Genomic DNA, 22,433 nt, shown 5'->3' with positions numbered 1-22,433 from the left:
TTAAATATGGACAGCGCCGCCAGGTAATCTTTAATGGTACCCACTTGCAGGCCCTTGTGGGCTAATGAAAGCAAAAAAGACAGAACGACAGGAATCGCACATGAAAAAGGATCCACATTCTTAACCCTGCACCAGTCACAGAACTTCCTCAAACGGCAACTGTACAGGGACTTTGTTGCAGACCTTCTGGCCGAAAGCAACACCTCCATCAAGTCTTCAGGGAGGTCCCAATCCTTATACCTCAACCTTTCAGAAGACAAGCATGAAGGTTGAGGGACTAGACCTCTGGATGGAGAACCTGATCCCCCCCCCCTCCCGTGAGAGCAGATCGTCTCGGTAGGGAAGACGGCGTGGAGGGCAGATGGACATGTCGAGAAGGTCTGGGTACCACGTTCTCCTGGCCCATGCCGGAGCAATGAGGATCATTCGGGAACCAAACCTCCGTAGCACTTGCGGAATGACAGGGACTGGAGGAAACGCGTACAGCAGTGGGAAGGACCACTCCACTACAAACATGTCCCCTAAGGCTCCTCTTGAAGGAAATTCCCGAGAGCAGAATCTTTTGCACTTCCGGTTGACACTGGTGGCGAAGAGATCCACTTGTGGGGTCCCCCAAAGGGTGAAGATCTCCAGGAGAATCTCCTGAGCCAGCTCCCACTTGTGAGAGACCGTGCTCTGCCTGCTCAGAGCATCCGCCACCACGTTTTCCTCTCCGGCCAGATGAACTGCCGATATCAAAATTTCCTGCTGGATGGCCCAGAACCAGAGCTGCATCTCTGCACAAAGGGAGATACCCTGCCCCTCTCCCCCCCCCCCCCCCTTTTTGTTGAGATACTGCATGGCCACTGTATTGTCCGTCAGAATCAGGACATTCTTCCCCCGCACAGACGGCAGAAAAGCCTTCAGGGCTAGCCTGACGGCCCTCAGCTCCAACAGATTGATATGGAGTCGGGACTCCGACGGAGATCAAAAACTGTTGACTGTCAACTCGTTGGCATGAGCTCCCCATCCTGTGAGGGATGCGTCCATCACGATCGTCACCTCTGGCTAGGGTAGCCAAAATGGAGCCCCCTTCATCAGATTGCCTTCAACGGCCCACCACAGAAGATCCTGGGCGACCGAGGGCGGCACCTGAACGGGATCCGACATCCTGCCGGAGGACTGTGAGCACTGTATCATGAGAGCCCACTGCAGAGATCCCATCCGCAGCCTGGTCTCTGGCACCAGGAGAATGCAGGATGCCATGAGGCCGAGCAACCTCAAGAACTCTAACGCCGGGAGACTCTGGGCATGTTGCAACTAGTTCACCACCTGCAGAATGTGACGAACCCTCACCTGGGGAGGAAAACACAGCCCCAGGGATGTGTCGAACACTGCTCCGATGTACTGGAGCCGCTGGGTAGGTGTCAAGTGGGACTTCTTGAAGTTGAGGGAAAACCCCAGCCTTTGAAGGGAGTGGCAGGTGACTGAAAGATGATCCAGGACTTGCTCGGGAGAGCGCGCCCTGATCAACCAATCGTCCAGGTAGGGGTAGATGTGAAATCGCCCTTTCTTGAGATATGCTGCCACCACCACCATGAGCTTGGTGAAGACCCTTGGGGCGGAAGTCAATCCGAAGGGCAGGACCCGAAACTGAAAGTGAGAGTCACCAACCACGAACCTCACGTACTTCTTGTGCTTGGGATGAATCGGCACATGAAAGTAAGCGTCCTTGAGGTCGAGAGACACCAACCAGTCCTGAAGTTGAAGGGCCTGGAGGACTTGAGAGAGAGTAACCATCTTGAACTTGTCCTTCCTGAGGAGCTTGTTCAAACCATGCAAGTCCATGCTGGGTCTCAATCGCCAGTCTTTTTTTGGGATAATAAAATACGGGTAATACCATCCCTTGTTCCTCTCCGCTGCAGGCACCAGTTCTATGGTGCCTTTCTCCAGGAGGGAGTTGATTTCCTGCGCAAGGAGTGGATCCGGACTCTTCAAAGAGAGATTCCCTGGTGGATTATCGTGAGTCCTCTGCCGGAAAGGAAGACAGCTGTGGGCTATGATCTCTAGAACCCACACATCTGAAGTAATGGCACACCATTCTACAAGATGCTGCGCCAGCCTTCCCCCCAACCGGCGAACCATGGGACATTGCTTCATGACTGAGCTGAAGCGGCTGCGACAGTGCCTAAGGGCAAAGAGCCAACTGCTCGAGCGGCCTTGGCACCTCGAGTACCCTGTTTTCCACCTCTGGTACTCTTACGTTGGCCCCTTTGACTGGCAGCTCCCCTCGATCTACCAAAAGACGAGTAGTAATGAAAGGAACCTCCCCTCCATTGCTGTCCCTTAGGACGAAAAGGCAGAGGTTGGCGAACTGCAGCGCTCAACGACTTCGCTGCAGCCTTTGAGGTCTGCAACCTCTCAAGGCTCTCGTCAGCCTTGCTGCCACAAAGATGGACGCCATCAAAGAGCATATTGAGAAGCCGGGCTTGTACGTCAGGAGCAATCCCCGACTTCCGTAACCACGCAAATCTGAGCATTGCGGTGTTCGCCGCCATGGACCTGCCAACACAGTCTGCCCAACTGAACAGATTCACACATGGCATCCTTGCCATCCTGAACGAGGACAAGAAAACCATCCCGTTCCTCCCCTTCGGGAATATGTTCAGCCGCCAAAGACACAATTCCACAGAGTGTGAGTGAAACATGCTAAGGCAGACACAGAGTTGGCTGCCTGTAAAGCCATACCCCCTGAAGAAAGCACTTTCTTCGCCCAGCCATCAAAACGTTTGTCGTCCCTATCAGGAGGGATGGTAGGGTACAACGCCTGCTTTGCTGGGGCCGTAGCCGCCTGCACCACCAAACTCTCCAGAGTGGGGTGTGTCGTCAAGTAGCAGGGGTCGCTACTGGGTAGACGGTATTTTTTCAGCAACGACTTGCTCACTGCCGGGAGACTCTCCGGAGCAGTCCGAGCCGCCTCTGCCCTTCTCTGTAAAGCCATATGAAATGGCAGCATCGGGTCAGTGGGTGGACCTTGGTCAAGGATATCTTTCAGGTCATCCTGCAGAAAATCCACTGGTGGCACAACCTACCCCAAGTACACCGTCACCCTCGACATGAGGCGTCTGTACGAGGATTCAGCATGCGTACCAGGCTCAGGGCTGCCAAACTCAACCTCCGGGGAGGTATCAAGACCACTGGCGTTGTGCAAAGACTGACGCAGGTCTTCAAACAGGCTATCGCCAGATAAAAGGTCATCAGGAACCAAACCATCCTCAGACCCTTCATCCACCTCAGAGATATAATTCAGAGGCTGGAATAAATCCCTGGATGAGGGCACAGAAAAAGGTTCAAATGCAGGCCTTACTGACATCTTCAGGGCCTTCCTCAGAGTTTCCACCGATGCACGGGGTACCTCCGGTAAAGCCTCCACAAAAGGCGTAGAGGGCTTCGATGGAATCGGCGTCGAGCATGGCGCCGATGGCTTCGACACAGGCCTCGAAGGTGGTGCCCCGAGATTGTCCTTCGACAGCCTCGGCGCCGAGGACTTGCTCGGAGACGGAGCCTCGTGAGAGTCCCTCGAAGGACATGACGCCGATGGCGTCGACTACCGGGACCTGGAGCAGGCATAGCTAGAGTGATCCACCTTGTCCGATATGGACCTCGAAGGCTTCTGATGATTGCACCGACCGCCCAAGCCCGAAGTCGTGCGAGCGGTGGCCCTAGCACATTCCCTGCCGGCTTCTTTCGAAGGCGCGGACGGAAAGAAGCCCTGCGATTGGAAAATCACCAACATCTCCATACGAAATGCATCCCATTCCGCAGGAGAGGAATGCTTGTTGGGACATGCAACCCGCCGCCTGGCGGAGTCCTCGGAGGAGGACGGGGAAGGCGACCGGTGAGGGTACTTCCATGAGTGCCTCGAGGAGGCAGAGGAATGGCGAGAACCACTCCGGGACCGAGACCCTCTACTTACGCCGACGACGACGCGGAGAGTCGCCCCTCAAATCGTCGGTCGAAAGCCCAGCGGATTTCGACTTTCAGGGTTTGGAAACCCTACCTACAGTAAGCTGCTTCTTCCGCTCCCGCAAAGCCTTTGACTTTAACGACTGGCAATCGTCACAGTCCTCTGTGGCGTGGTCCTCACCGAGGCACCAGAGGCAGACGTTGTGCTGGTCCGTGAGTGACATCTTGGAACCGCAGTCCCGACACTTCTTGAATCCTGACCGTGGGGTAGAAGACGACGAAGACATGATATATTCCCAAAACACCAAGTTCGAAGAACCGTAAGAATCAGAAGAACCGAGGCGCCGAGATCTCTGAAGCGAACACGTTCGAGGAAAAAACAGAACTGAGGCTACGGGCGTCTTGCGTCCTACTATAACATCCGGTGACGTCTGGCTCGACGGAGGCCCTCGAGGACAGCGTATCGACGTCATCGACGCAGGACGCACACGCCGAAAATGTTCTGAAGCAGCACAGCTGTGGTGATTACCTGTCATAGATGTGGAATACATCGGAGGAAGCAATCCCTTCGAAATGCTTCTACGGTAAGTAATGCATGTGTTCTGATGTTTGTTAATCTGCTTAGAATCACATGCTGTGCATAGACTAGCGAGCAGTACCCGGAGTTGGAGGTGGATTGTGAGAAGGAACAGTAGAGAAAAGATATCTTAGTACTGCTTGTCCCACCTGGGAATCAGATCTAGAATGGGCATCTAGACAATAGTGTTTTGTAAAGGTGTGTACAGAACTCCAGGTTGCCACCTTGCAAATGGACTCAAGGGGAACATTGGCAATGAATGCTATGGATGCCCCAGTGCCTAGAGTAGAATGTGCTCTGGGCTTGAAGGGCAGTTCTCTCTTAACAAGAGAGAAACAGAGTGATGCATTGGACAATCCATCTAGATATAGTGGATTTGGAAACTGCATCTCCTTCACTTCCTGCCGCCACTGAGACAAAGAACTGATTAGTCTTGCTCAGTGGTCGAGTTCTTTCCATATAAACATGACTGCCCTGCGCACATCAAGTCTCTTTTCTCCCAAGTTTGATGGGTTTTGAAAGAACGTTGGTAGTTCTATAGATTAGTTGATATGAAACTTTGAAATGAATTTCGGTGCAAACCTAGGGTGTGTGCGTAGAACCACCTTATCTTTGTGAACTGTTACAAAGGGATCTAAGATACAGAATGCTTGTAGTTCACTCACTCTCCTAATGGAGGTGATAGCTATTAAGAAAGCAGTCCTAAGAGTGAGATTCTTAAGGGTTGCTTTATGCATGGGCTCGAAGGGGGAGCCCATCAGCCTTGTTAAAACAATGTTTAGATCCCATCCCGGAGCTGGGTTAGATATAGGAAGGTGAATTGTTTTCACTCCCTCCATGAAGGCGTTAATAACTGGAACTTTCCACCATGATACCTTATGTTGAGACGTAGTGTAGGCGGAGAGTGCAGCAAGGTGAACTTTAATAGAATTAAAGACTAACCCCGAGTCCAGCAAGTGAGTTAGGTATAAAACAATATGTGTGGGAGAGCAGTCAACAGGGTTGATGCTCTTTGAGTTACACCAGATGATGAACCGTTTCCACTTACTAGAGTAGCAGTAACGAGTGTTTGGTTTCCTTGCCTCTCGAGAATATCCATGCATCTCTGAGGGAGCTGCAAATGTCCAAATTCTATGACCTCAGGAGCCAAACTGCCAAGTTCAGGGTCTGTGGGCATGGATGCAACGTTTGGCCCCTGTCCTGTGACAACATGTTGTACGGGCAGGGTAGCTTCACTGGAGGAGACAGTGACATCTCCATCAGATGAGCGAACCAGGGTTGGCGGGCCCACATGGGGGCCACCAATATCATGGTAACTGGTTCCTGGTGCATTCTGTGTACTATCTTGTTGAGAAGGGGAGTCGGGAGAAAAGCGTAGACAAATTTCCCTGACCATGTTATCCACATACCGTTCCCCTTGGAGCGGTTCTGGGGATACCTGGAGGCGTAATCTTGGCATTGAGTGTTCTCCAGAGTTGCGAACTGGTCGATCTCTGGGAAGCCCCATTCTGCAAAAACGGAGATAATGGCTTCGTGTAATCGCCATTCGTACACTGCGGGTAGAGGGAAGTCTCTGCTGAGTCTGTCTGCCAGAAGATTGAGTTCTCCTGGTACATGTTGTGATAACAGGAACATGTGTTTGAGAGCCCACTTCCAGATGTTCTGGGACAGCTTGGACAGTCCTGGAGAGTGAGTGCCCTCCTGCTTGTTCAGGTAGTACCTGGCCGTGGTGCTGTCCGTGAGGATCAGCACTGTTTTTCCTTGTAAGTGTGTCTGGAAGGCCTTCAGTGGTTTGAAGACCGCCAACAATTCCAGTAGGTTTATGTGTTTGGATGCCACACTTGGAGTCCAAACTCCGTGCGCAGTCTTATGGGACGGGCGAGCCCCCCATCCTGTGAGGGATGCGTCTGTGGTTAGAGTGGCGTCTACTGCAGGGGTGGTGAAGGATTTCCCCATCTCGAAGTTCTCCCTCGACCACCACCGCAGCGAGGGAACCACTGCTTGTGAGATAACCACTAGATCGTCCCATTGTCCGCTGGCCTGACACCACTGGCTGTTGAGCCACTCTTGCATTGGGCGCACGCGCACGTGAGGAACCAAGCAAATACATGACGCCATAATTCCTAGCAGCCGCATGGCTTTGCGTACCGTCACCTCTCACCAGCTACATATTGAGGGATCTGAAACGGCATGTTTTGGACCCTCTTGTTGGAGGGGAAGAGGAAGCCGTCCTTTGTTCGAATTAGAGCCCCTAGGAATTGCTCGACTTGGCTCGGGTCTAGGCTGGACTTCTTCTCGTTGATGGAGAAGCCCACGTGGAACGAGAGGCCTACAGTCTTTTGGGTATTTGAGAAACATGTTTTGTAAGAATCCGCTGTTATGAGCCAGTCGTCAAGGTAAGGATAGACCAGAATGGACGACCTGCGCAGGTGTGCCGCTGCCACTGCCAGCACCTTCGTGAATACCCTTGGCGCTGAAGCTATGCCGAAGGGTAGCACTTTGAACTGATAGTGTTTGCCTTCTATCATGAACCTGAGGTATTTCCTGTGCGCTGGCAACATTGAAATATGAAAGTATGCATCTTTAATGTCCAGTTTTGCCATATAATCGCCCTGGGAGAGCAAAGTCACCATACAAATTTTTTGAGGTTTTACAAATTTGTTTGATGGGGGCAGATCTAATACAGGGCGCATGGTTAGATCCTTTTTGGATACAAGGAAGTACACTGAATAAATACCCTCCTTTACCTGTGATAGAGGCACGTCGTCTATGGCTCCTTTTTCCAGCAGCAATTCGACTTCCTGAAGAAAGATGGAGGTGTTCTGGAGATAGACGTCTTCCCCTTGGGGGTCTGAATGTTGGGGACCGACTGAATTTGATGCAGTAACAGTGGGCTATTGTTGACAGTACCCAACGGTCTGTGGCAATTCCCTCCCATGCTTGCAGAAATGTTAACCGGCCCCTGAACGGAGATGCATGGGAGGGGACCCGAACCTTCGGGTCATTTGGTGGTGGTTGCCGGGGAGCCTCTAGGAGTGGGGCCCCGGCCTATTCCCTTGCCACGACGTTGTCCTCTTTGAGCATATTGTTCACTGGTTCCCTGGGGGGGAAGACCAGTTGCTGGCTGAGGTGTATTGTTGCTGATTTTGTCGTTGCCATAGCCTCGCTGATTCGGAGGTCTCGTGATTTGGTCCAGGGTTTTTAATGTCTCGTGTTCCTTCTTAGCTGTCCCGAGTGCGTCATCAACCGCCTTACCAAACAAATTTGAGTCTTGAAGGGGTTTGTTGATGAGGGACGCCTGTGTTTCTGGCTTGAAACCTGAGTTTCTGAGCCAAGCAGGTCGCTTAAGAAGTACGCCCTGGAATAGGGAACGGTCAGCCGTTTCCGCAGCATCTAAGGTGTTTTGATGATGCTGTGGTTTATCCGAGTAGCTTCTGTCATAGTGGTAAATAAGCGGGTTCGCAAGGGCTCAGGGACTTCTTGTAGGCCTTCGCGCAACAGTCCCCATTGAGCATCAACGTAGCTAGCCAAAAGAGTTGTATTGTTGGCAATACGCGTGGTAAAAGCTGCCGAGGAAGTAATCCTCTTCCCTAAGGCATAAAGCTTCTTCTCCTCTTTGTCCGGGGGTGCTTCGCTAGTAGATGGCAGAACCCTCGCCCTTTTCATCATGGTGGTTACTACCAGGGAATCAGGTTAGAATGACCCTAATATACAAGGGATCAGAGGGTGAGGGGCTAAAAAGCTTCTCTATTCTTGGATTAACACCTCTAACTAATGCAGGTGTAGATAGAGAGGGAACAAGGCGACTCTTGATTGAGGCGAAGAGGGGTATGGCTTGGCTCGCAGGTGGCTTTTCTTTGATTATCTTTTCAACCATGTCTACTTCTGGGGTAGTCTCCCCTGTATCAATTTGAAAATGTGCTGCCGCCTTGCGTAGCATTGCATTAAATGTGGGTTGATCGTCCACAGGTGAAGGATCTTTGACCGGTGTGGTCTGAGGAGAGGGCAGGTCTAACACATCAGGGTCTGTAGACGCCCCTGGAGACTGCTTGGGCTGTGGTTCACAAACGTCTGGGTCTTCTTCAAAGTCCCCTACAGGCTCTTGTAAATCCTCAGTATTTAGGAATAATTCTTCTTCCTGAAAATGTTTGTCTTCTTCAGTGAGGTCATATGTATCTGTTTCTTCCTCAAGTGGGCCAAAAAGTCTTGGGAAATTAGATCTAGGGTCTTCAGGAAGTACCTCCCTTGGTCTTTTAGGTGGAATGTGTTCAGAAGTGGACACAAACCTATCTAGCCTGTCCATACAGGTTTCAAATCTTTCCCTAGTCTAGTGGGATAACCCTGAACGGTCTAGTGGCGGAAAGGGTTGTTCCTCCGCCCCGAAGCGTCAAGATCTCTCCCATAGCGTGGAGGATATACCCCCGTCGCCCTCTGAGAAACCTTCTCTTGACGTATCTCTGGGTCTTCCCTTCGACGTGGGGGGAAGTTCCGGCGTACCCTCTGTAGATTTCGGCGTCTCCCTGACTTTCTGAGCGGGTTTCGGTGACTTCTTCACCACCCGTCTCTGTGAGCCTTTGGAGACTATCCTAGCTATGCTTTCGATGACTAGCTTCTCATTCAAGGGCTGGTCGCTAGCTATGCTTTCAATGACTAGCTTCTCTGTCGAGGGCTGGTTGTGGATAGTTTTTGGCGGTGCCGGAACCTTGCTGTCGACGGACGTCCTCTTCCGAGGCGTTTCGACGAATGTTTTGGTGGTAGCGCCCATAGTTGAAGACGGCCCAGTCGCTAGGCGAGCATGCAGCTGCAGGGATTGCTGCCGGCCCTTACGGTCGGCGGAGGCTCCTGGTTTCGGCATCTCTGTTGGCGCTGAGGCCTTCTTTGATTTACTCGATGAATGGCCGTGGGTGGTGTGCTTAGTGACTTTTTCGTGTGCGCCAGCGTCGCCGGGGTATACATCCCCATAAGTAAGGCCAGAGCTGAGCTTTTCGGGGCCCGGGACAGACGCGATGGAGCGAGAGCGCTCCAATGAGAGGTCAACAACCTTCGTTCTGGAGGTAGCGTTATCACTATCCCCTTCGCCACACTTCCGCTTCGGTGAGGAAACCGCCTTCAACATGCTGTAGGCTGCCCACCTCTTGACCCTGCATTCCTTCAAAGTTATTGGATGAAGGAGTTTACAGGCCGCACACCCACCCTCGCTGTGGTCGAGGGGTAAGCAACGGTTGCACCGCTTATGCGTGTCCTTCCACAGAAATTTGCTGTTACAACGTGGGCAAAATCTAAAAGGAGTCCTCTCCATAGCTGAGGACATAACCAGTAATAACGACCCAGAAGGAAAGGGGGGAGACGAGGAAAGGCATTCTAAACAAAAACAGAAATGTCCACCCAACCCCCACTCTCCCTACTGTGGAGGCCGGCGAGGCCGGGCCACGTGTTCGGCAGCGCCGATAAGAACACTGCGTCGAAGATCTTGACTCGGTGTGGAAGTTGAATGGCCGTCGAAAGAGGGCTGGAGATGGTAAGTTAATAACTGACAAATCAACCATGGGTCGAATAAATGGTAAATGGCAATTTCTCTTATGAGCTCCGCAAAAGGCGACCAGATTCTGGGTGGAAAAAACAATCTGAGGGACATCGACGCGTGAGGGATTTTGGGTACACTACACGTCACTATAGGGATGGTATTACAGACACGCCTATGTCGAGGTCCCCTTTTCGACTTTCAAAAAACAAGATGCAATACTCCGCAGTGACCACTGGATGTCGGACTATGCACAGCATGTGATTCTAAGCAGATTAACAAACATCAGAAATTAGTTTTATTAACTTATGCCTTTTTGCGCCTATTTCAATGCTATTTTGCTCCTACTTCAAAGGAGTTCAACTGCTTAGTAATCAGTATTGTTTGTGTGGTATTGGTTGCCTCATTTAGTGAATGCTTTATAAATGATTGTGTAATAAATTAATAAGTGTTTTTTACCAAGAAACCTTCAGTGTAAGTGTCTATCTGAATACTTGTCACTGTAGACCTTTGTGCAACACCCTTACAAGCTCACATTCCCTCTTGAGATAAGCCTGGCTGCTCAGCTCGCTACCAAAAACTGTGTGGTACAGACTTATACCAAAGGTTGGTTTGGCTCACACCTGCAGTCCTAGTTGTGTGTAGTGGTCCCAAAGGGTACTGCATACAAACTCTGCCTAACAAAAGGTCGGCAGATAAAGGATAGAAAGAGTAACTAGCTCTAAATACGTTATTAATAAAAGGCGTTCACCGAAACAGAACTCTGCGTTATAGCATCCACGATGATGGCATTATATATAGCATCCAACGATGATGGCGGAATAAAACAATCTGACGGACCTCGACGCGTGAAGGACCATGGGTACAGTGGATGTCACACTAGGGATAGTATTACTGGCATGCCCTGTCAACGTCCCTTTTCGAATTTCGAAAACAACAACTGTAATACTCTGCAGCTTCCACTAGATGTTGGTCTATGCATAGCATGTTATCTAAGCAGATTCCACAAGCCTCAGAAATTCTGTTACCAAATGTCTCCAGCTGCCATAAATCACCCTCTCCGTGCAATGTCTTGCTGGAAATACACCAGACTTTCTAGTAAGGCACTTTCTACTGTAATGCAGCTAAGAGCTGAATAAATGTGAAGTGGAGTACCTTCTTTCATATTCGAGTATGCAGAGTTCCATGCAGAGGGATCAACAGACACTTCTAGTTCATAGGTTTACTATTGGCTTTATTTTGGTCACATAAGAAGGGATTAGGTTTGACGGAACCCAGGAAAATGGGGTTAAAACTGGTACAACTAATACACTGGGTTCCTGCGCAGATTCTTGCTAGAACGATGTTCTCCAGTCCATCCGCCTATCCCTTAGAACAGGGCAGACTCCTTGGTGGGAACAGCAGTCATTCACAATCTATAGGCTTCATAGTGTCTTACCACTTCTGTTTTGGCTTGGTCTCTTTTTGGGTGTTGATAACCTGGTCAGGGTCACGTGTTGGTCCTCCTTGACTCCCCTACAAGGTACCTTCACCTCGTGCCCCTATGTCTTCCAGCAGGGCTCAGACTTCAGGTAATGCACAGGTTATTGGACACCACATTATCTATCAGCTTTCCACACCTAGTCAGATTGAACTAGTGTAGATCTTTGACCCCTGCAGCACAACTTCAGAAATCTCTTCATGGCCTGGTTTTTGAATGGTCTAGCTCCCGTCCCTTTCTCTTCGCTCCTGTGTTTTTCTTCCTCTGCTCTACCCTCTTTCTCCTCACCCCTCGCTCCTCTCTACCACCTCTCCTTTTCCACTTCCCCTCCGACGCTCTTTTCTGGTCTCCACTGCCTTACCGTTTCATCACCCTCTGGACCCTCACTTTCATGCCTCCTCCAATTCCCAAGCCCTATCTCCACCCCCACCTCACTGCAGATTTGCTCTCCCGTCTAACCCTAGTGGGGCTAGGATCAGCCCAGGTGAGTGCGAGTCTTATTAGCCATGTGTGAATCAGAGGATTTGGGGAGTGATTAAAACCTGGGTAAACTACAATTCCATAGACAGTTGGCTGCACTGCAGCTCTGCATGCCAAGGTAAGAAAGTGGCTGTATTCAATCTTTGAATCCGTCTGCATCTATTTGTCTATATTCTAGTTCTCTGGTTTGACCACTTGGGACCTGCAACTGAAAATCTCTCTGCATTATTGTTTGTAGTTTCCTCCAGACACCAGCTGACCCCCTGCTGAGTGAGGTGAGCAGGGCCTGTGGCAGAATCTGCAAGTGGTGCTCATGCGCTTGTGTATCTCAAATGGGTATGACTCATCATGGTTAATAAACTGGTCTACGAGCTGCTCATTCCTCGCTCACCCAACTTTTCCTTTCAGAGCCTATTGTAGGTTTTTCGGACCTCAAAAGGGCGGACCCCCTACAAACAAGGTTATTGATGAGCAAACTGGGAGGTGCTCCACATACCAATTTGCGGCCAGCATCACACAGCTTGTAGCATCCCACAGGCCCCAGGGTCAACCTTCTTTTATCCCCTAGCCTCCCGCATGTGACCATCAAAAAAGGCACACTAGCAGGCAATCTACATTGCTTTTGTGAAAAATGTCAACTCCAGTGTTTTCCATTCAACAAATAAAGTAACACAAGCAGTGAAAGTTGACTCAGCATGACGGGTGTTGCACAAACATTTTACTTGATTGCAGCGACTTCCCTGGGTTAAGCCCAATCTCATCTACCTGTCCTTTTCCTCTTGTCTTTGGAAACCCAAAGCTTCTAATATGCTATAATAACCCATAAACATATGCATAGTGTTTAAAAGGAGTCTTACCTGTTGAGAGTAGATGGTAACTGAAGGGTCAGTGGTGCACTGGACTGTCCAAGAGGAGACTGGGACTGAGAGAGTGCAGTTCCTCCTTGTATCTCTCCATTCAAAGCTCCCAGAATGCCATTCATTGGGACCTGATGTTGGGTTGCGGACAGACTTCCAAGCAGGTTTCCCACCATTGGAATGGAAGAAAGAGTGTGACTAGCTGAAGTCCCGCCTCCAAGCCCACTCCCCGTTACTCTTGTTAGTCCATTGACAAGTTGCTGCTGCTGAATACCAAGCGGATGTGAACCAGAAGTCTGAGATAGGGACACTGGAGGTGGAGTGCTGTGGAAGGAGAGAGAGGAACTACTTCTGCTTTGGCAGCCTGATGGTGGATCCTGCCAAACAAAAGCAGACAAGTCAGATTACTATAAACATAGTGGAGTAAATGCCAACATACGTAACACTGTGGTCTGCAACCTCTGGCTCTTCAGAAATGTTTGAATGCAACTCCCATGATCCCTCATATAATCTGCTGGCTACAGCTGATCAACATTGCAGACCAAAATATCTGGAGAGGCACACGTTGCAGACCCCTGCAGTAGGCTCACAACACATGAGATGCCCTTTATAAATCATGAATACATGGAAATCTCATTGCACAAGTCTGATCGTAAAACAAATTTTACCTGAACAAATGTCTCTTTTCAATAAAGCCACGTTTAAAATTGTTATTTGTCTTGAAGACATTTACCTTTAACTCATAAATAAAGAGGGATACAGGAAGTATGTGGTTTTTGGCTAATTTAGATCATCTTGTAATAAAAGGAAGAGCAAAAATATGATACATGCACTTGTTTTCCTGTTTAAATGCGAGCAATACATGTGAAATCCCAGGAGTGGAGTGGGGTAAACCACAGGGTAACACAGTATCACTTATAATAAGGGGTGTCCACAAGAAAGTCATTATGAAAAAAACGATCTCGAAATAGGTAACATTGCAATCTAGTAACATCACAAGAGTGCAATGTTGAAACATTAGTGGACATGTGAAGTTGGCAATGTACCAAGTTATTCTTCTCACTTCTCCCCAGATGGGAACCCTTTCCTTTTAGGATAGGGTGGTGAGACAACACAGTCCCCCTAGGGGAGGTAAAATGCATGAGGACCTTATAGGGAAGGACTCCCCTTCTGGGGACAAGTAAGCAAGTCTGGGACAAGCCCTCTATCTCTCATCCCCAATGAGCAGTAATAACATCAAATCCTTCTGTGGGTAAAGATTCTCACCACATGAAGAAACTTCTTTATGCTTTCAACACCGGAACCCTTTTTTTATGGTTATTTAATCCTTGTTAAATTTGTACCCAAACTCATAACCAGAAATCAAATATGATTCACAATAATCAAAATAAAAACTGCAATTAAGTTCCACAAGGAATTTCCATCAAACTCTCCATACCCTGCCTATATTTACATACATTATTTAAATTTGGTCCTCAAATGCTTCCCAAATAAACATACTACATTGCTAAAAAAAGTTTAAAATCCTGCAATGTGTTACATGAGTTCTTGCCAGGATCCCAACTGTGGGCCCTTAGCCATCTTCCAATTTCTCATAATTATCCTCCTGGCATTTGCTGATGCGCCAATTTCTTCTGGTGATTGGTTAAAGATAACTGCTGGGCCAAACTGAGCTGTCGTATCTGATTTTTCTAGGGCCATTCCTAAAGTCTGCTAAATTGTTTGCATCACCTTTTTGCCAAAATGCTTGTATTGTTGGGCATTCCATAACATATGTATTTGTGAGCCCTTTTGATCACATCCCTTCCAACAACATTCTGTATTGTAATAACTAATATTTTTGGCGTTATGACAAATCCCAGGGTATCGTCACTGCTTCCATGGAGGGGAGCCCCTTCGACACGGCCGGGGAGGTGAGGCCGATACAGGATAGTCCTTGTTAAATTTGTACCCAAACTCATAACCAGAAATCAAATATGATTCACAATAATCAAAATAAAAACTGCAATTAAGTTCCACAAGGAATTTCCATCAAACTCTCCATACCCTGCCTATATTTACATACATTATTTAAATTTGGTCCTCAAATGCTTCCCAAATAAACATACTACATTGCTAAAAAAAGTTTTAAATCCTGCAATGTGTTACATGAGTTCTTGCCAGGATCCCAACTGTGGGCCCTTAGCCATCTTCCAATTTCTCATAATTATCCTCCTGGCATTTGCTGATGCGCCAATTTCTTCTGGTGATTGGTTAAAGATAACTGCTGGGCCAAACTGAGCTGTCGTATCTGATTTTTCTAGGGCCATTCCTAAAGTCTGCTAAATTGTTTGCATCACCTTTTTGCCAAAATGCTTGTATTGTTGGGCATTCCATAACATATGTATTTGTGAGCCCTTTTGATCACATCCCTTCCAACAACATTCTGTATTGTAATAACTAATATTTTTGGCGTTATGACAAATCCCAGGGTATCGTCACTGCTTCCATGGAGGGGAGCCCCTTCGACACGGCCGGGGAGGTGAGGCCGATACAGGATAGTCCCCCTGGGGTTGGTACTGAGCGGGTGGATCTCATGTGGAGAGAACCTCTCCATGGGACCAGTAACGATCACCTTCGGAGAACGCAGTATTCCCCTGCCTCATTTCTGTCCCATCCTTCATTTCACCCCACTCAGTACCCTGTGGTCCCCCCCACACCTCTATCTTTCTATGTAGAGTTGAGGAAACAGAGTCCCAGGAGAATACTGAAACAAAGAAGTGTGCCACTGAACTCTATGATGATCACCAGTTTAGTACTGTGATGAGAAGGAAGGCTGGAGCAAAGAAGAATACCTATGGAAACCAACTGTTAGGCAATATTGTATGCAGTACCCTGGGGGAGACTGCACCAGCCTTGTCCTCTTGGCAACAGTTAACCCAACTTTGGTGTAAGCATGTATTACACAAGTTGCTAGAGTGGCTGAGCAGCCAGATTTATCTCAAGAGGGGTCAATGTGATCTGTAGAGTGATAACAGATTCACAGTGACAAGTATCCAAATAAACACTTACACTCAAGGTTTCTTGATTAAACAATTATTTGTTAATTTAACCATTAGTTGAATAAGCAGTCTTTAGGAAGGGCAAATATATATAACACAAACATATACTTCAAAATTCACACACTCAGTTTCTTTAAATCAGTAGATAACCATTTGGGATGGAACACAAACACTTCCTACACCCTGAGGTGACTTAACTAGCACACTGTGGACATTGATATATCACTGGCACATGTAGAGCAATACTGAGTTTGGTGTCAAAACGAACAGATGAGGGAATCAAACAATGGTTAAATATTTCTTCAGCAGGTAAGTACTTTTGAACCCACAATGCAAAGTAAAATAATCCTTCCCCAGTTACACAAGTTATAGAACTTGTACATCTTTGGAGGGATAGTTAAATCACAAAGTCAGAGGTTAGAAGAGTCTTCAGGGAGCCAGGACAGCCAATGTCAATTGAGCAAAAGTCTCAGTGAGCTGAAGCACTTCTTGAAGGTAAGTAAAAAGTCTTGCACAATGTTTTAGAAATGTTTGTAGAAAATGAAATCACTGTTGGGCCACAAGCTGGGAGGCTTGTGGAAGGCAAAGCTGCAAGCAACTCTGCAAGGGTAACCAAGACAAGACTCAACTGAGAGCTAGCAAGTCGACACGATAAGAGGTAAGTACCCCTTAGTTTTACAGTACCTTAGGTCTGAAGAAATTGGTTCCAGCTGGCTTCTGTTCCTGTTGTAGCATGGCAGATCCTGTTGTTCCTTGGCCTCAGTTGTGGGAACAAGAGGGAGAACGTCTGGGGACTCCTACACTAAGGGTTGAATGTCGCCTACAGCAATGGGCAAACTTCAGATCAGCGGCACTTCGCGGTTTCAGCTTCTCGCAAATAGCACCAAGGCGGTTCTCGGATACCTTATGGACTTTCCTCGCATCTGGGGTCCAGCACTCTACTCTGTTGAGGTGGCTCAGGCTTGGTCAGTCCTGCTTCATGGGAGTCCGGAGGATCTTCCTGGAGGTCGGGTCTGACTTAAAAATGACGCACTTGATCCTGGTTTTCCTCTCCCTGATAATCGGTTCCTGCAGCAGCAGTGGAAGTACAACCAGCTCCGAGGGGATTTCCAGATGATTTTGTCTTGGGGTCGATTGATCCCACCAACCCAAGGGGAGAAGTCGTCCTTTGCAGGGCATCTGTAGTATAGGTGAATTCAGAGCTTCAGCAGGGCAGCAGGGCTTCACCAGGCAAACCAACAGTCCAGAGTTGCAGCAAGCGTCTCTTCCAAGTTCTTCTTCGGATTCCTTTGTCCAGTGGTCGACTCTGCCTTCCAAGCAAAAGACCTCGCCTTTTATGCAGGTTTCTCCCATTCATTTGCACCCTAGCTGTCAATCACACAGCAGGGTGGCTGTCCTTCAAGGACAGGAAGCTGGCCAATCACCTTTGGGTGCATTCCTGTAACCAAGGAGACTAAGCACAAGGAGTTTCGGGCACCTCCCTCGCTTCCTGCCCTGTGAGACATGCTGGAGTTAGAGGTGGGCTTCACCAGTGAATCCCGCCAAGGACAAAACAAACAATGGAACCAAACCTGGTTTGGCGCGCAGATCACCAACATACGCAGTCTAGTTGTTGGATACTGCCTATTGGTTTCCCAAAGCACACATTAGAAGGACTGATAGGACAGGTTTTCTGAAGTCCAACTAAGGGCTTAGTAAAACCATACAATTGAGACAACCTCCACTCTTAGTATAAGGCTGTACCTCCCGAGTATGTGGTATCATAGACATAGCAGCCAGGCTTATCTTAGAAGGAACAAGTTACTTACCTGTAACTGTTGTTCTCCAGCATGGGTCTGGCATGGATTCACATGCTCATGAATATTCCCCGTCGTCAGGCTGGGAATCCTCGGTAAAGAAAAAACCAGTATCAGTTTCGTTTCTGATCTGTCTTTCGTAGTAATAACCAATCACTGGTCTCTGCGTCATACTGACCACAGCCAATGACTGCCCTCTACCTAAGCACCGCCTCTGGCAGCCATCTTCAGATTTGGAAGCACGTGAAGTGGCAGTATGACCAAGTGAAGAGCCGCAGAGGGGTAGGCGGGAGGGTTCGCATGTGAATCCATGCCAGACCCATGCTGGAGAACAACAGTTACAGGTAAGTAACTTGTTCCTTCTCCAGCATGGGGTCTGGCATGGATTCACATGCTCATGAATAAAGAATACATAGCAGTACACACATGCACAACCACGGGAGGTGGCAAAGGCTCAACATTAAGCATCACATCAACTCAACATTAAGCATCTTACCTCCTCACCAGGCTCACCTCAGGCGAACAGGTTGCGCAGCACTGCTTGGCCGACCCTGGACTCCTCCCTGGAATCCCGGTCGACGCAGTAGAATTTCGTGAAGGTGTGCGTCGACCTCCACGTAGCAGCCCTGCATATGTCCAGCAGGGGCACACCAGATAGGAACGCCGTGGTAGCTGCGATCGCTCTGGTGGAATGGGCTCTCGGACGGCCAGGCAGCGGTCGGTTTGCCAACCGGTGACAGTACATGATACAGCCGGAGAGCCATCTGGAGATGGAAGCCTTCGAGAGAGCCTTCCCCTGATTGACAGGTCCAAAGTTCACAAAGAGTTGTGACGTCTTCCGAAAACCTTTCGTGCGGTCCACGTAGAACTTCAGCGCTCTAGCTACATCCAGCGAGTGCAAAGTCCTCTCAGCCGGCGACGAAGGCGACGGGAAGAACACAGGTAACACCAAGGGTTCGTTGAGATGAAAGTCCGACGGTACCTTGGGCATGAAGGAGGGGTGCGTCCTGAGCACTACCCTCGTGTCGTGGAAAGTCAAGTACGGTGCCTTGCAGGAAAGGGCCTGGATCTCTCCCACTCGTCGTGCGGAGGTGATGGCCACGAGAAAAGCTGTTTTCCACGATAGAAACTTCAACGGGGCCGAGTGCAGAGGCTCGAACGGAGGTCCCATGAGTTTGGTCAGTACCACGTTGAGCTCCCACGCCGGGGCCGGAGCCTTCACCGGCGGGAACGATCTGAACAGTCCCTTCATGAACTCTTTCACCAGACGATGAGACCACAAGGACGTCCGGCCCGTGGTTCTGGTGTATCGGGAGATCGCAGCAAGATGAATCTTGATGGACGCGTGTGCCAGACCAGCTTTGGCCAGCGTCAGCAGGTACGGCAGCACTTGGGGAGCCGTAATCCGTAGAGGGTTAATCTTCTGTGCGTGGCACCAGACAGAGAACCTCTTCCATTTGTGTCCGTAGCATTTAAGAGTCGAGGACGCCCTGGCCTTTGCAAGAACCTCTCTGCAGTCGGCCGGTATGTCGTATCCTCCAAACTCTAGCGCTGCAGGAGCCAGGCCTGCAAGTTCAGCGACTTCGGGTCGTGGTGGAGGATGGCGCCTCCTTCCCTGGAGAGTAGATCCGCGTCCGCCGGCAGCTTGATTGGCGGGGACGCCGACAAGTCCAGAAGGTCCGGGAACCATATCTGCCTCGGCCACGCAGGTGCGACGAGGATCATCCTGCACCGTGACCTCTTGAGCTGGTTGACGAGCCGGATTAGCAGAGGCAAGGGAGGGAACGCGTAGAGGAACAGGCCCTCCCAGGGGAACGAGAAAGCATCGCCCATGCTCCTCGTCTGGGGAAACCTGCTGGCGAACCTCCGGCACTTGGTGTTCGTCGCCGTCGCGAACAGGTCGATCTGGGGTGTGCCCCACCGTCGGAAGAGGCGATCCACCAGATCCTGCCGTAGTTCCCACTCGTGGCACGAGCGCAGCTCCCTGCTGAGTGAGTCGGCGATGGTGTTTTTTATCCCTGCCAGATGAAACGGCACCAGAAGAATCCCTTGGGCGACGGCCCAATGCCACAGGTCCTGCGCCTCCTTGGACAGCGCTGGGGACCTGGTTCCGCCCTGTTTCCTGATGTAAAACATGGTGGTGGTGTTGTCGGTGAAGATCCTCACCACCTTGCCCTTGAGGGACGGAAGGAAGGACCTGAGGGCCCAAAACACTGCACGGAGCTCCAGGACGTTGATATGCAGGGACTTCTCCGTCGGGAGCCAGAGTCCCCTTGCGTGCAGATTTTCGGTGTGCGCTCCCCACCCTTCTAGGGAGGCATCCGTGGTCACAGTCACCTGGTGGGCTGGGGTCTGGAAGTCCATGCCCGCCGTCAGATGCGCGCGGGTGCCCCACCACCGTATCGCTCGTCGGAAACTCTCGTCGAGCTTGATCCTTTCCTCGAAGCTGCCCGTCGTCTGGATCCAGCGCGCATCCAGGAACTCTTGCAACGGGCGCATCCGGAGCCTGCACATGGGAATGAGGTAGATGCAGGAAGACATCATCCCGAGGAGGGACTTGATGGACCTCACCTTGGCCGCGTCGGCCACCAACATCCGTTGCACCTTGCCCAAGATGGTCCTGGTCCTCTCCTCCGACGGGGAGGCCAGAAGGGACACTGTGTCGAGCCTCGCTCCCAGAAACAGTGCGACTTGCGCGGGCACCAGGTGGGATTTGGCGTAGTTCACGGAGAATCCCAGGTCCGTGAGGAGTTGGACGGTCCTTGCCGTGTGGACCACGGCGAGCTCCCTCGTCTTGGCGCGGATGAGCCAGTCGTCCAGGTAGGGGTAGACGTGAATCCCCTCGCGGCGCAGCTGCGCCGCCACCGGTGCGAGGCACTTGGTGAAAACCCTGGGTGCCGACCGCAGTCCGAAGGGAAGGGCTTTGAACTGGTAATGACGCCCTTGGACCACGAATCTGAGGAATTTTCGGTGCCCCTTTAGGATGGGAATGTGGAAGTAGGCATCCTCCAAATCCAACGACGATAGGAAGTCTCCTTCCTCCAGCTGACCCAGGACGTGCTGGAGGGTGACCATCCGGAACTTCTGCGCCTTGATGAACTTGTTCAGGCGTCGCAGGTCCAGGATGGGGCGCCATCCTCCCGTCTTCTTCTTCACGAGGAAGTAACGCGAGTAGACTCCGGAGCCCCGAAGCCTCTTTGGGACGAGTTCGGTGGCGCCCTTCCTGAGCATCGCCTTTACCTCCAGGAGAAGTTGAGGGACGTGAAGTTCTTTCCTGGCCACGGGGGGGACGCGCGGGCACCTTCTTTGAAACTCGAGCGCGTGGCCCCGGGCCAGGGCGTCCAGCACCCAAAGGTCGGTGGAGATGGACTCCCACACGCTGACGAAGCCCGCCAGCCGGCCTCCCACCGGGGTGCTTCGGTGGGGGCCCGACCCCACGGCCGGTTCAATCCTGCTTGGACGCGGCCTTGCCGCCTTGGCCTCCTTGGCGACGACGGCGGGGGCCGCCAGACTTGCCTCGTCCTCTGTAGGCCTCTTGCGACGACGAGCGGGCCGCTTGACGGTAGGAAGCGAAACCGCCGCCGGAACCTTTGGAGGCGCCCTTGCCTCCGCCGCTCCGAAAGGGCGTCCGCCGTTGCTGCAGCACTCCAAGGGCCCGGGCCGTCTCAGTATCCGCCTTGATGGCCTGAAGGGAATCGTCCACTGTCTTCCCAAACAGGTTGTTCCCGTCGAAGGGCATGTCCAGGACCCTGTTCTGGACGTCCTGCCGAAAGTCCGTAGCCTTGAGCCATCCGCGACGTCGAAGGCAAACGCCGTTGCCCATCTGGCGGAACCCAGTGTCGGCGATGTCCGTCGCCACGGTGATGGCGTGGTCCGAGGCCACCTCACCTTCCTGCAGGATCTCAAGGGCCTCCGCCCTCTTGTCGTCCGGCAGAAAATCCAGCAGGGGAGCTATCTTGTACCAGAGTTCCCTGTCGTAGCGGGCCACGATAGCCAAGGCGTTGGCCGCTTTAATCGTCGTCGCCGCCGACGAGATGACTCTGCGTCCCATGGCATCCAATTTCTTTCCCTCGCCGTCCGGCGGGGAAGTCGACGTGGAGGCCGCACCCCCCCCCGCTTTCTTCCTGGCTGCCGCGGAGACGACGGAGTCCGGGGTAGGCTGCGCCCGGAGGCATAGGGGGGCCGAGTCCGGGACCCGGTACTTTTTCTCGTACCGGTCTCTTTTCGCTGGCGTCGTGGAAGGGTTCTTGAGGAGGGAAAGGCCCTCATCCCAAATGTCGTCCAACAGAGGCACTGCGAGGACCGTCTTCCTCTTGGTCTCGCGCCGTTGGTAAAGGAAGCCTTCCTTTTTCTTCTCCTCAGGGCAGAGTTGGAAAAGCTCGGATGCCCTGGCGATCATTGAGTGGAACGATCCAATCTCGTCGGGCGGAGAAGCCCTGGGGGGAGGCGACGACGGAAAATCCTCGTCGTATGCCTCGTCGTCCGTACCCGTCGCTGCCGTGTCAGTCCCCGTATCATCCCCTCGGGTGGACGGGGAGGAGGGCTGGACGGGGCGCGATGGTTGAAAAGGAGGCGGTGGATGGATCCTTCTTTTCTTGGTAGGGGGAACACCAGAAGGTCCCGGTTCTGGATCCCCCGACGGGAGAGGTTCCTCCGTCGGTAACGGTAGTCTCGTCCTTATCTCGGAGCATAAGGACTGTATAGCCAACAAAATGGCCGCTGAGTTGTCTTGCGGC

The 22,433-nt window shown here is 51.0% G+C and overlaps 1 protein-coding gene across 4 annotated transcripts in view; it reads right to left on the bottom strand.

Annotated features, from left to right (window-relative positions):
- MLLT6 (MLLT6, PHD finger containing) overlaps positions 1-22,433 on the bottom strand; it is a 1,444,709-nt gene that overhangs the window by 101,713 nt on the left and 1,320,563 nt on the right. For all 4 annotated transcript variants that reach the window (XM_069634689.1, XM_069634688.1, XM_069634691.1 and 1 more), the window contains one exon: positions 12,861-13,237. In XM_069634689.1, the coding sequence (XP_069490790.1) occupies positions 12,861-13,237 (377 nt within the window). The remainder of the gene's footprint in view (positions 1-12,860; positions 13,238-22,433) is intronic.

The sequence above is a fragment of the Ambystoma mexicanum genome, chromosome 13, assembly GCF_040938575.1.
Source record: "Ambystoma mexicanum isolate Mex_15411 chromosome 13, UKY_AmexF1_1, whole genome shotgun sequence".
NCBI classification, from domain to species: Eukaryota; Metazoa; Chordata; class Amphibia; order Caudata; family Ambystomatidae; genus Ambystoma; species Ambystoma mexicanum.
Note: the sequence above shows the minus strand (reverse complement) of the source record. Positions and strands in the feature narration are given on the sequence as shown.